This window comes from Brassica rapa, chromosome A06 (assembly GCF_000309985.2).
Source record: "Brassica rapa cultivar Chiifu-401-42 chromosome A06, CAAS_Brap_v3.01, whole genome shotgun sequence".
In the NCBI taxonomy this organism is placed as follows: Eukaryota; Viridiplantae; Streptophyta; class Magnoliopsida; order Brassicales; family Brassicaceae; genus Brassica; species Brassica rapa.
In genome coordinates this window covers 5544989-5559981 of record NC_024800.2, presented here as the reverse complement: position 1 = coordinate 5559981, position 14993 = coordinate 5544989, and the positions used below count along the sequence as shown (strand labels likewise).

Genomic DNA, 14993 nt, shown 5'->3' with positions numbered 1-14993 from the left:
TTATCTAATCAAAATCAATTAAAATTTCATTTTTATTTTTTGATTTATGTATACATTTTATTTATTAAGGATATAAACGATATTAACCACTCTTACTTTCAACGTGAAAGCTCTATTGCGAAAATTTACTTTGCAAATAATAGTATAGATCCCGCGTTCTAACGCGGGTCAGAATCTAGTGAAACATTATTATAGAGGAAGGCATCAAAAGAAAAATAAACTTGATCCGGTGTTTCATTAACCCAATAGTCCGATAAAATCAACTAAGATAAAATAAGAACTATTACAACTCATCAAAAAGCTTAATCCCATCATGCTCACGATCCTCACATTCCCTTACAAAAGGAACAACATTCCCCGAGTAAGTTCCCCAATCAGCATCACATCCATGAGAAGGAGGAGTAAGGTGACAAGGGTCAACAGACGTGGACCGAATACACGGAGGATCAGGAGCTGTGAGATCCTTTGGCTGATAAAGTAACCATGGCTTTAACCCTCCAAGACTATGAGCAACATATCCGAACGTGGACCTTGCGCTCGTGACAATGTTATCCGTTAAACTCAGAAGATACATCTCCGCGAGGGCCTTTTGGTCGTGAATCTTCTTATCCGTTTGTTGAACTCTTTCCCCACTTGGCTGATAAACTTCGATGATCTCTCCTGTCGAGCTAGGTCGCTCCCAAAACATGCTTTTTAAGCGGTCAGCGTACTCTGGATACAGAGAAGTGACAAGAACAGCTTTAAGTTTCTGGTTTGTCGATGCGTTGACTTTTGACTCTTCTTGTGCAACGACTTGAGGTAACAGTTTCTCTCTTTGCGTGCATGACAAGATTTGATCCATGACGTGCTGGAAATAGCCTGCGTCATCGGCGAAAACACGTATTTGAATCCCTAGTCTCTCGTCTGCTCTGGCTAAGTGAGCTTTGTAGTACCTAGTGACCATACCCCAAACTTGATTCGTCGGGTGAAAAAGATACCTAGCCAAGTGATGAAACACTGCTTCTTTCTGCGGGAACAGCTTCATCAGTTCTGGTCGGAACGTTGGACTAAACCACAGAGATGGAACGAAGTAGACGTTGGTTTTGAAAACCAACCAAGGGACTTTATCGATCATAGTTTGGTCCTTTGGGCAGAAGAACATCTTATCTTCATCCCTTGAATCATGTAATATATCAAGATATATATGCCGAGGGGTTGAGTTTGCGCTGATGGCATGATTATTCAACATTGTTCCGTAACAATGAGAGTCTCCTCTGCCGTAGCCATCAAATTGCTTCACTAATGGGAAGTCATTAGGGAGTAACCATGAAGTACCTGGAAACGGCTCGCAGAAGAGATCGTTAATGTCTTTGCTTTGATCAACAAGAACGACTCTCTCTGTCAAGAGCGCGTAGAGGAAGACAGAGGCAAGAGTTAGTATTCTGTTTCCAAGGCCGTAGACCGCAACCCACACAGCGTATTTGCATTCACCGACCGACTTGTTTGCATAATTATCATCATCATGACCAAGATTCTTTGTTGCTTCCTTGTAAGCTTCTGTGCCTGGACCGCAGCGCTTATGAAGCTTCTCATAGCTTCTTAGCTTAGAGACAAGGTATTCAGAAGGCTTGTGAGGAGATGGCTTGCTGTACAAGGAAGACTGATAATACCTACTCACACAAGAAGGTTCATCGAAGTCAGCTGTTAAAAGCCCTCCTATTAATTTATCATGGGGTGTTTCGGATTTACGTGAACCTAGTAATCACAAGAAAATGAAACTATTGAAGTAAAAAATATACCTAAAAGATTAATGATTTTATTGTGTTTTGTTGTTAATTTACCGTTGATTGTTGCAGCAAGAAGTTGGTCGTTGCTTGTTGCATCAAGAAGTTGGTCATTGAAGTTGTGTGAGAATGATAGTAAGATTACAGACCCAATGAGTAAGCCACCAAAGATGACTGTCATCAGAATCTTCATCTTTAAACCCAAAGCCCTGATAACATCTCCGGAAATCTGAAACATGTGGTACATGATTACTTTAGTTTACTGCACGGTTATACTTTTTTTATTGTGATCCAATTAATGGATGGAACTTGATATTTATAAATAAAGATTTTGAATATTCTAATGTGTCAGTGTTAGGTTTGTGTCTATAAACGAGCTCCCTACGTGACTCTACATTTGTTAACGTATAAAAAGTCTTAATTTTTCGATTTATCGATTATCAAGCTGTATTTTAGATTTTAATTAACGTAAGAAATGGCGAGTGAGAGACTTGTTTTGAATTATCAACAAACGATTTTATGTTGAAAACTTGGACTCTATACAATAGCATCAAATGTCATGTACTATATCTATAGTTTACAGGCCGAACACGAGCTTCCTAGAACGGCCAAACTCGAGCCTCTAAAATCAACTAAAATACAGTAGTTTTTTCTTGAATGCTTTTAGCATATGACAACTTGTATATCAATATGACGACTTCGATAGATTTATAGAAAAAACATTATTCGACTAATTCTACATCAAATATTCCAAGTCACGTTGGAATTTTTTGAAGCATCGATGATATAATCAACATTTAGACCCAAAAAAATATTGATATAGTCTTGATCTATCATTTTGTATCAACTGATTTGTTTATTCATGTTTTGGATATACATATAATGAGATGTAAGCTTAAATATGAACAGAAAACGAATAAAAAGTAATAAATACTGTATAAATCATAACGTACATACCTTTTTCCATTGATCTGCTTTTGGTTGAATTGATCTTTCATAATATGTTTGTTCTTCATCGTCTGAATCAAGTGGTTGCTTGGTATCCATAGTGTTCATCAGGAAACAAACAAAAAGCAAGTGTTTTTTTTTAATTGCTTAAAACAAATAGAATTTAAGAAATTTCATGAAGACCATAAACCAAAAACAGAGATTTATTTTTCAAGAAAGAGAGCTTCTTGGTATTAAACGTTCGTATCTATATAAAATCAGTAAATACACGCATTGAATTTATATTAATTAGATATCAATCTGCTAATTACTAAATAAGGAAAACAGGTAAAGGTAATATTGACTTTTTTAACGAAAAGTCTGACAAATTGTTTCCAGATTTGTAACGGATTAAATACTAATAAGTATTCATAGAAAGAAAGCTTAACGGATTACATTCAAAGTTTAAGATATATTTTAATTTAATTTAGTGATATTTATTGACACTTTTATAGGTAAGTTATATTTGATTCCTGGCAAGAGAAAACAAAAAAAGAAGGTAATATCAACAATGCCATTCCACATTTGACCCTTTATTTTGAAAAAATGTTAAATTAATTAAAAAAACAGTTGGTACATCAAGTGCAGCAGTGTTTGAATGTGAAAACTATACAAAATTTTTATCTACTCCCAAGCCAAAAAAGACAGAATGTTTCTAAAGCGCTTTGGATCGGATTGCTGGAGCAGAAACAACTGATTCCTAATGCTCTTGTCTATGCTTTTGTCAAAAGTGGTATAAGGAGTCAGAGACTCCCCAAGCTGGGGCTGATTCCTTTCCCTCCAGATGGTGTGTACAGCAGTTTGAAACGTGTATCTGAGTGCAGAACTGCAGGTTTTTCTCGGTTGATCCATCAGATATGATCAAGACCTATGTCGGTCAGCTCTGGGTGTAGCGTCTCTGCAGCATTCCCAGCAAGTTTTCCCCAAATTTGAAAGGTATAAGAGCATTCAAAGAATAAATGATCTCGAGTTTCCATTCTTGACTATTTACTAAAGAAACTGTTTCATTTAATCAACTAGGGAGAGAGCCCCCGCGCAAGCGCGGGGTCGTGGATGTTATTGTTGTTCTTTACAAAAAAATCTGTAGGTGATGCTGTGTTATGTTGTGGTTTGTGATTGTGTTATGTTGTGGTTTGTGATTGGGTAAGATTTGTATTTTTAGCTAACATAAAACATGAAGAGGGGACCAAATAAGGTTGGAAAGCTGTGGATGTTCAGGACACCACAGTGATACTATTTTTCTAATGTTTCGATGTGATCATGTCATATTGGAATGAGATAACAACATCTTGATCTGCGAGAATCATGTCATAATAATAAAAAATCAAAGTAGAAACTCTTTTCCTATGAGCTATAGTTTGCAGGATAAATAAAAACACAACCATGTTTCAAACAACAAAACACATGATAGAAAATTCAACATTCACTCACTACTGCGTTTGCGGCTTTTTCCAACATTCTCAAGTCCTGGTATTGTAAACATTATCTTCAAGGAAATCATGTAGACACAAAGCATCAATCACACAGATATACATGTTGTATTAAAAATAAAGTCAAGAATGGCACTCCCAAGGTTCTTCTTTTCTTTATAGCAACATATATAATATAAGCTGGAAGAAAAATATACATGTTAAGAGAAAAGCTAAAGAAGTAAATCTATTTGGCAAGATTCAGCATCTGAAAATACCTTCAATTTAAACATTCTTGAGAAATCTTCGGCTGAGCCAGAATTCTGAAAATAATCGGTTTTGGTAAAGATCATAACCTAACCAAGGAAGAAAAAACAAAAGAAGGATTATATTATAACCGGGGAATAATATAATCGAAAGTGAGAGAAGATACAAACTGATATGACAAAAACTTATAACATGAAGCTTAACATGACTAAAGTTACGCCTGGAAACATTCTAATAATTTAACAAAAGATGTAATGTTAGCTGTAAACACAATCAAGCTAATAAGACATACCTCACCAGGAGCTATATTAACTATATGCGGAGTATAGCTTTTCCCAGTTTTCCCTGCTATATGTCAATGTGTTCAAGTATTTTTGTTGCTATATGTCAATGTGTTCATGTGATGCCGCATTTGCGGCATTTGGCGTTTTTCTGTGGTCACTGATTTATATTGTAATTGGAGAACCTTTGTTATTTATATTTGACTATGAGAAGTTGTGTTTTTTTTCTTCTGTTTGTTACGTGGATTTATTAATTGTCTTGGTGGCCTATTAGTGGCGCAAATTTAAACATTTCGATTTTGCTAATAATATTTAATGTTTGGTTGGTTGCCAGTTAAGTAAATACCACGTATGGCCCAAATGAGGTTACAAGTAACATCATGTGGATTTTTAAGGTTACAATTAGAAATTGTGACTTGAATGTAGTATTACTACGGTTTCAGATCACGATGGATCAAAGTTCAGAACATTATCAATATGCAAAGTCCTGGTGTAGGTTCTCTTTTACAGTTTGAGTTGATACTTTATTTCATATCGTGTGAGATAGTTGGGGGTAAATAGAAAGCATAACAAAAGTTTAAAGTTTGAGTTGATACTTTATTTTCTTATAGTCTCTATCATACTATACATTAAGTTCACCATCTATACTTTGTCTTCAAGTATTTGACTAAATCATACAAAGCATTGTATGAGGAGCCTCCACTTGTCAAAGACGCTTTCTTCATCTCTGCACCTTCTTTATTCAGATCTCTCGACGTTTTCCTCTTTCTACTTCACTTCCAGCTGAGTTCCATCCACAATGGCTCCAGAAGCCTCCAACTGCAGGATGTCTTAATTAGTACTTCTATCTGCTGTGCACGTTTCACAATATATCCTCTTTCTGAGACAATTGTACTGACTTCACTCTCTATCCGTCTGATCCAATGATAGAGCCTGGTCGAACGACCCACATAAAAGCTTGGTTATTACACATCCCAAAAGCCATCTCCACAACTTCCTCTTGCTTTCCATTTGAGCTACGATTCCCACACTTAGGGATTTCTAAAGTCTATCAATGACTGACCTCGATTACACATGGACAATTTTTTTTTTAAAATATGATAGAGCTACCCTGACCTGGTGAGCTGGACAGGTAGGTATGAAAATCACCAATTGTCACACGTTCTTTCTTTTTAATGCCCCCATGGTTTCAACACGTGTAAAATCCTCTCTCGCTGCACCCAAGCCAGGTATTGTTTCTAATGCTAAACGGACCTCTCTGTGAATGTTTCAATGGCGGGGATGGTGGTGTCAACGTAGAACTTGGTCCTGAGGGGAGTTTAGATAGAGGTTACCTGAAAAAGAGCAAGTATGTCTTAGTTTAGGTTATAAATGGGGGATGCGTATTGAGAGGACTATATTTTGAGCAGCAGATTTAGCATAAATATATATTCTAGTCAAAATTTGTTTATTTAAAAAAAAAGTATGACGAATAAGTGAAAATCAAAGCTACAAAATGTTTGATGAGGGCTTACGGGTCAAGGAGAAAACAGACCACAACTCGAGTAGTTGCGGTGACGTTAACAGCGGAACCTTGGACACCGTGGTGGTGGGGATGAAACGGATAACAAAAGGATGGTCCGTAGTCTTGTATACATGGTGCATTGCCCAACTTCAAACCGATCAACTTTGATGATCGTACCGTTCGTAGAGAAGCACCGATCAACCGTACTGATTGGCACGAGCAGCAGTGATAAACCCATGATTGACGGAATTCTGCACAGCCATACATGAGGGTCAAGTCGTTAGAAGATCACAAACAGACGAAGGTTTTTTTGGTTATTATAAATTTTCAGTCGAGATCCAGAAACTCCTAGGAAAAGGAAAAGCAATGAGTTATTTATTTTTTCATTATGAAAGCAAAACATTACTGAAACCGTAGAATAACAGAGATATACATATTAACTCCCCCACTCACCTTGTGTACATGGTGAAGAATGGAGCTCTCATGACGTACAAAGTCCATAGTAGCTTCAACCTCCCAAGCTGAAAACAAAATAAGGAAGTTCGTCAAAAATGGTTCACAATCAGTGCTGCATCACAGAACCAGATTAAACTATCGTGTAGCTCGCTTACTGAAACACAAATTCTCCATCAAATAATTCCCATCACGATATAGAAACCAAATCATAAGCGAATTGTTTTCTAAAAATTAATCCAACAGCTAAAGGATTCCATCAGCACAGCAAAGGCTTCAGCTTTTTGATACATGACTTGAAATTTCAAGGAATTATGTTCATATTTTTGCTTAATCATGCAACTTTTACAATAAATTGGAACTTTGTTTTGGTAAGGCAAATGTAACAATTGACAAACGAACGATCAGTTTTTTTTTTTATTTCTTTGGTTCATGAACAGATCTGACCAAGCGGATTTTATCAAATCAAAACACTCATCACAAAACAATCACTACACAGAAGCGTTTTCTTATTTGTCAGTCAATGATTCAAACGTGTATTCAGTGGGAAAAGGTACCTGAGAGATAAGCCTAGAGCTTCGAAGCTGATCGTTCTTATCTTGAATCGGCAGCATCAGCTTCTATCTTCCTCTTCTTATCAACAGCATCTCAAGACCAATTAGGGGGCCTTCCAGATTCGGTCTTCTTCAGCTCGCCTCCGGGAAGAATAGCCGGAGCCGTTGCGGAATATCTAGCAATTCTTTGCCATGCAATCATTTCAGCTTCTCTTTTGGGTATGGGTCAAGAGGGAGAAGCCTCTGAAATATATAGGAGAAAGGAGGGGAATTGAAGAGACGAAATGCCTTTTGATTGTTACAGTAATGTAAAACTTTGATGAAACATGGTGGTGGAAGGCAACAGTTACATCTGAGAACTGAAACGGCAGCGAATGTGAGGGTTTCATTGTGGATGAGGAGTGAGCTAAAAGGATGGCGTATAACACTGATTCCGTAACGACTCAATATACTACTGATTACTTTTTATTGGACTCACATGCCATAATCAAACTTTTTTTTTGATCAACTGTACTTTTATAAACAAGGAACCAGAGTTTAACAAGAAGTATCAAAAGATCAACCCAAAAGCCTCAAACAGATGAGGAGACTAAATATGGGTAACGCAGTACCCCAATATAAACCAGTTACGAGAAAGCAACATCATGTTCAAAAGTTTCTTTGAGCCAAAAAGGATAACTTCTGGCCACATAAGAATGCAACCTAGCTCCAAAAGAAGCACTTTGAGCGATGAGCTTTGCACCTTGATTAGTATCAGATACCTCAGAATGCAGACTCCAGTTATCAATATCAGCCAATGCAATTCTGATCTACGAAGCTTGATATGCAAAAGATGGCCACGCTTTTGGACGAGTCACTGAGCCTATCAAGTCAGTGGCCTCAGAGCCAAAAACAACACGCGATAGTTTTAGACTGGCCATATTGTTAATAGCCCATAGAAAACATTGAAGTTTAGCCTCATCAATATTATCTATGTGAGCTATAGAGTGGCGACTATGCAAGAGGACAACACCTCTATGATTTCTCAGAACCCATGAAATTCCAGCAATCTTCTTTTGTTTAGCCCAAGAGTAAGCAAAATTACATTTTACCCACAAAGGAGGAGGAGGTAACCATTTTTTAGTACCAAATCTCTTTGACAAAGGTTGACATTCCTCAATCTCAACTTCTACCCTCTGAGCTAAAAACCATAGGTCTACATCTTCCTTAATTTTTTTAAGAGATTGTAAGGGACAAAAACCTTTACCTTCAAAAACTAGAGCATTTCTTCCTTTCCAGATATGCCACAGAATCCAAGGAAACATTCGAGCAATTTCTGAAGGCAAGGATTTTGATTTGCTTGCTTTTAGAAGATGATAAAAATTTGAGAACACAGACCTTGAAGAAACTTCTGCAAGCGGTTGAGGGAAAAGCGAGAGCGCCCATATTTGACGTGCAACATCACACGAGAAGAGGACATGATTGATTGACTCTCCCTCATTACCACAAACCTGGCACCTTGAATCCACTTTCATCCCCCTGGAAATAATTTTATCAGCAACAGGGAGGGCCTCAGAGAGCATTTTCCAAATAAAAGTCTTGATTTTTGGAGAAGTTTTTAAGGACCAAACCTCTGTTTTTAGATGATTTAAAGAGGGCATCGCAGAAGCTTCAAACTTAATCCGAGAGTTGGTAATTTGATTTTGCAACCAATAGCCTGATTTCACAGAATACTCTCCACTTCTGTTATGTCCCCAAACCCAGAAATCATCTTTGAAAACAACTGGTCTTGTTTGCAGAATGCACTTGATATCCGCAGGATAAAAAAGATTTTCCAGTTTTTCTCTGTTCCAATCTCTTTTTTGGAAGTCGATCAGATCACTTACCAAGAGATCAATATCAATGACTGGATTCTTTATCAACGGTGCTTTCATATTTCCATCCCTAATCCAAGGCTCAGTCCAAACTTTAATAGAAGAGCCGTTGCCAACCATTCTATACAGACCTTTTTTTAGGAGATCACGGCCGTGAAGTATACTTCGCCAAGCATAGGAAGGCTTCGAAGTGAGAGGAGCTGAGAGAAATTGATCATTTTCAAAATACTTGCTCTTCATCACCTGAGAGAATAAGCTTTGAGGGTTTTGTAGAATAATCCATGCTCGCTTGGCCAAAAGTGCCTGGTTAAAAACTTCAATGTCTCGAAACCCTAGTCCTCCCTCTTGTTTTGATAGGCACATTCTGTCCCAACCAATCCAATGTACCTTTCTTTTATCTTCTGGGAGCTCCACCAAAAATTTGCCATAGCACTGTTCAAGGCTTCACATGTGGACTTAGGAAATCTGAAGCAAGACATCGCATGGATAGGCGATGCTAATGCTACTGATTTGATAAGAGTTTCTTTACCACCTTGAGAAAGTAGTCTAGCAAACCAACCAGAGAATCTGCTCTTAAGAGAATCATGAATATAGGAAAGCATTTTGACTTTAGAGCCTGTGAAACACTCAGGAAGTCCCAAATACGAACCCATACCACCCTCAGTATCGATGCCTAGAGATTGCTTAACCACTTCCTTATCACTATCTTTAACCTTAGTTCCAAAGAAGATGGAAGACTTACAAGGATTAACCAGTTGCCCAGTTGCACCTCCGTAGATAGACAAAATCTTCTTGAGCTCCTCACACTGATCTAAGGTTGCTTTGCAAATAAACAGGCTATCATCTGCAAACAAAATATGATGAAGAGAAGGTCCAGAAGCAGAGAATTGCATCCCTGTGATTTTATGAGAAGCAGAAGATCGATTCAGAAGATGAATAAGAGCTTCAGTACATAGTACAAAAAGAAAGGGAGATAAGGGATCTCCCTGTCTTAAGCCTCTCTGTGGGACAATGAAACCATGAGATTTGTCATTGATCAAGACCGAATATGTGACTGAAGAAACACAAGCCATAATCCAGATGATCCACTGATGATGAAATCCCATGGCTTTTAACAACGCTTCCAAAAACTTCCATTCAACCCTATCAAAAGCCTTAGACATATCCGACTTAATAGCCATATATTCTGATGATAAGGAAGGATGAGTAGATAGGCTATGCGTCACCTCATGGGCCATAATTATGTTGTCAAAGATGATTCTCTCTGACACAAAAGCAGACTGCGAAGGAGAGACAATAAGAGGCAATAGAGGTCGCAGTCTTTGAGCAATGATCTTAGCTATGATCTTGTAGAGAACAGAACATAAGCTAATAGGTCTAAGGTCAGACATGGAGCTTGAGTTAACCTTCTTGGGTATTAAGCATAAATGAGTATAATTCCAATCAGAAGGCAACGAACCGGTCTGAAAGAAGTTACAGACCTCTGCAGTTACCTGATTGCCTATCACATCCCAGAATTGTTGATAGAATAAACTTGACATGCCGTCAGCTCCTGGTGCCTTAGATGGATTGATCGAAAAGACCGCATTCTTAACTTCTGCTGCAGTTACTTCTTTTATCAACTCCATATTCATTGAATGAGAAACCTTCGGTTGAAATCCTTGAAAGATGTCCTGAAAATCTGAAGGATTTGTCGAAGTAAATAGAGACTGAAAATATTCCGCTGCAACAGCTCCTTTAGAAGCTTCAGATCTTTGTTCTCTACCATTCTCATCCACCAGCTTTTCAATACCTTTTTTTGATTGATTTGCTTTAACTGAAGCATGAAAGAATTTGGTATTTTTATCCCCCACTTTTGCCCAGTTTTCTCTGCATTTTTGGCTCCAAAAAGACTGCTCATCGTTATAAGCTCTCATCATTTTTGTCTTCAATTGTTGTAACCGATGGGTATCAGGAGCATCAGATGAATGTTCTGCCTCCAACTGTTTCTGTATATCCAGAATCTTGCATCTTGAGTTGAGGCAATTCTCCTTTTTTAACTTGCTTAAAGCCTTACGACAAAGGCGAATCCGTTGAGATACTGATGCACCAGCCAAAGGGTGAGGACTGTTCCATGCCTGGGAGATAGCTTGTTTAATCATCGGTTGATGAAGAAATCTGCTATCAAATCTGAACTGACCTCTGTAAGAGTTTTGGGAAGCAGCCAAACTCACCAAAACTGGTCTATGATCAGAACCTCTTTTTTCCATAAAAGCTTGATTAGAAGCAGGAAACATTGAATGCCAATCTTTATTTCCAAAACACCTATCAAGCTTACACTGAATCCATTTATTGTTCCTTTTTCCTCCCCAAGTGAAAGCATTTCCAGAGCTTGATAACTCGGACATTTGACAAGCTTTTATCATGTCGTTGAAGGGAACAAAGGTCGAATCATTTCTAACAGGACCACCAGACTTTTCTCCATTGTGTAGGATATCATTAAAGTCCCCTAGCATACACCAACTCCCTTTTCTACAAACTCCAATCCTTGAAAGACGTTCCCATATCTCAGAACGATTTACACCAGAAGGATCTCCGTATACACAGGACATAAAGAACTTGAAAGCATCAAACTGTACCCAAACATCAATCAAGTTCTTATCTACAAACTTTAACTCCACAGCCACGTTTTTCTTACAAAATAACGCCAAACCACCACTTCTACCCAGAGGTTCTACTGTATATACTCTTTCATAACCCAACCATTCTTGAATATCTACCAAAACATCTCTACTGTGCATTGTCTCCATCAAAAACAAAATCTCAGGAAAATAAGTAGACCTAATTTCCCTGAGACGTGAAATCACCAAGTCTTGAGACCGTCCCAAGCCTTGGCAATTCCAACTCATTAGGCTCATAAAAAGTTAGGCAGTCCCTCCAGTGGGACCGCCGTACCAAGCTTCCGCTTAGCCAAAGAAACTCCTCCAACTTGCTCATCTGCCTTTCTTTTATTATTTGAGCCTTCTTTTGAGATGCGTTGCTGAAGCATAGAATCCTTGTCAACGATTTGTCTTTTGTTTCTGGAAGGTCTTCTTCTTGCTTTTCCAGCTCTAAAACCCACTGCAGTGCCTGATGAGCCAGCTTCACCAGCCATAGCTGCATTAACTGATGAGAATTCTGAATAGGCCATCATATCATCAAAAGAGTTATTAGCTGATCCTTCAGAGCGATAATATTGAGGAACAAAGGATTCCTTCCTAATACCTCCCGCTTGAATTGCTGAAGCTAATAATTTGGTATGATAACCTGGAACTTGAGGGTAGCTATTGATGTTATCATGTTTTTCAAAGTCAAACACAGGACCCTTTCCTTTATCAACTTCACTGGTAACACTCGGAATAGCTTCCAAACTAAGAAAAGATTTCTGAGCTACAGGATCATTCCCGATATCTGCTAAAGAAGCCTTAACTCTTTGTTCTCGGATAATTTTTTCTGGACCGGAAGCAGATAGGAGATAAAGCCTCATACCATCAAGAACCTCTTTAGCTATTCTAGGTCTTCCTGTTGAAGGATTAATACCCACTTGATTTTCTTCCAGAACACCAAAGAGAGGATCAGGCTCTTTTAAAACCAACTCCTTAAGCGAGTCAGATATTTTGCTTGAAGAAGGTAGCTGATCGGAGGCTCTCTGGAGAGAACGAAGTTTTATAGGGCATACAGTTTGCTCATGAGTCAATCTTTGACAGTGGAAACATCTCTTGTGAATCCTCTCGTATTCATATAGGATTGAAGTTTGTCCACCACTTGGGAGATTGACTACCTTAGATTTGCGAAGCGGTTTGGAGACATTAAAGCGAATCTTTACTCTGACATAATCGTTTATCTGGGGTTTCGAAGGATCAAAGGCAACTTCCACCACTTCTCCAACCAAATCACCTAAGGCAGCAATAGCTTTAAGCGTATAATGGTTAACAGGAATATTGCGAAGTCGAACCCAGATAAAAACATAGTTGAGGTAGTCTTCTGGAGGTTTTTCAACCCATCTTTCCATCGCCAAGGACCAATCATTAAGACAATGAACGCCCTTTTCATACACCTCAACGAGATCGTGCTCATGCTTGAAGATGAATTGAAATCTCTCCGACGAAAGCGCAACTCCACGGACACGATCGAATTTCTGCCATTTTCGGGGCATTTCTCGTATCAAATTCGACATCTTCTGGCAGTCAGGATTTAAGAACCTTCCAATCAAACTGATCGAATTATTTTGACATGAGCTGTACTGAGGCAGATCAGGAAGATCAAAAGGTTCATCATCTTCATCTAACGTCATCGCTAGGAGAGCTCTATCCAAAGAAGAAGACATGGCCGGTTGAACCGTAGCCTATGTGTTCTTAATTTCTGGGGAAGTAAGAACAAGATAGAAGACCCAACGAGGAAGAAAGGTTTTTTTGTTTTGGATAAGAAGAAAAAAGATCTAAAAACTTTAGATCGGGAAAGAGGAAAAGTTTGTCCTAATCAAAAGCTCCAATCTTTTGAAGAGTCAAAGACTCTGGAAGAGACAGAGAGTCAGATGCTCGAAAGGGAGGATTTTAGAAAGAGAAAACTTCTCTCTAAAACTTTTTTTTGCCATAATCAAACTTATGGCCCAAAAACAACACAAACGATTTCGTAATCAAATAAAAATTAAGTGGGTCCCACAATAAATGAGAAGGTGATGACGTGGATGGGCTCAGGAGAGAGCACAAACTCCCTCATTATAATATAGATTAACTGTAGTTGTAGAATATTTTTTTGTATAAAATAAGTGTCGTTTGTATGATTTTAATGTAACTTATGTTGTTCTTTACATAAGTTAAAAAATAGAATCTATACTATTAAAAGGGAATCATTCCCAAAAATCTACTTATAAAAGGTTGTTACACCCTTTTGTTAACTAATTAGGTTAAGATCTGCGCCTTGCAAGGAATGAAAATTATATATTATATATTTTTACATATTATGAAATAATGAATAATTAAAAATTAAGTAACTATTACGTATATAATTAAATTGGTAGAAATACTTAAATAAATTTTATTTATCCAGACAAACACTTTTTTCTATTTTATATGTTATAAAATTAAGTTTAAATGATATTAACATAGATATATAGTACATTTTTAATATTGACATCTGTTAAAAAATATTTTATACTCATATTATTTTTGATCATTTGTATTTCTTTATAACAAAAATTTTAAATCAATGATAACAATATAAAATTTATGGGATGTTTAATAGTTTTAGTAATTTATAATTTTAAAAACATTCAATGCAAAATTTAAAATCTAAATATTAAGTTGTCAATAATTGTTCAAAATGTTTATCAAAAAATTTCAAATCAAATTCTAAATTAAAATACTTATGTATTTTACATGGTATATAATTGATTTTTTAAAAATATTAATATGCATATATATAATATTTATTAAATGAGACTTCCTACTTTTGTAATTTTGTAATCATTTGTATCTTGTTATAACATAAATTTTAAACCATGGATCACAAAAATTTCAGTGTGAGATTTTTAACAACTTTAGTCATTTATCTTCTTTTTTAAATTCAAAATATAACATATACGAAAAAATCTAAATTTTTATTATATAGTTAATGTGGTTGTTTAATTTATTTTAAAATGAATTAAAAATGATAGAGAATAGACAGATTTTTATCAAATCTTTATTATTCAAAATCATTAATTGTCATATATACTTTAGCCACATTAGGTAATTATGTGATTTATATTTAAGGAACAATGAATAATATTTATGATTAATTTATAGTTAGTTTAATAAAAAATTTATTACATATTTATATGGACCAACATATTTTTTTAAGGATTCTGAGAATGATTGTGGTGATGACATGTGGCTACAAAATATGTTGTAATGTTTCTCTTTT

General features: G+C 36.7%; 1 protein-coding gene across 1 annotated transcript; it reads right to left on the bottom strand.

Moving 5' to 3' along the window:
• Window positions 1-11974: 11974 nt before the first annotated feature.
• On the bottom strand, window positions 11975-13416 carry LOC103872219. Its single transcript, XM_033272867.1, has 2 exons — window positions 12072-13416; window positions 11975-12015 (listed from the first exon to the last, which is right to left on the bottom strand). Exons 1-2 carry the CDS (start codon window positions 13414-13416, stop codon window positions 11975-11977), a joined length of 1386 nt encoding a protein of 461 aa, XP_033128758.1.
• Between the last annotated feature and the right edge of the window lie 1577 nt (window positions 13417-14993).

What these genes read in the sequence shown, in the direction of transcription:
- LOC103872219 (XM_033272867.1), bottom strand. Translation starts at nt 13,416, where the DNA reads ATGTCTTCTTCTTTGGATAGAGCTCTCCTAGCGATGACGTTAGATGAA. An exon ending in GCAACGCATCTCAAAAGAAG is followed by an intron (nt 12,016 to 12,071) that starts GCTCAAATAATA and finishes TCTTTGGCTAAG; the next exon opens with CGGAAGCTTGGTACGGCGGT.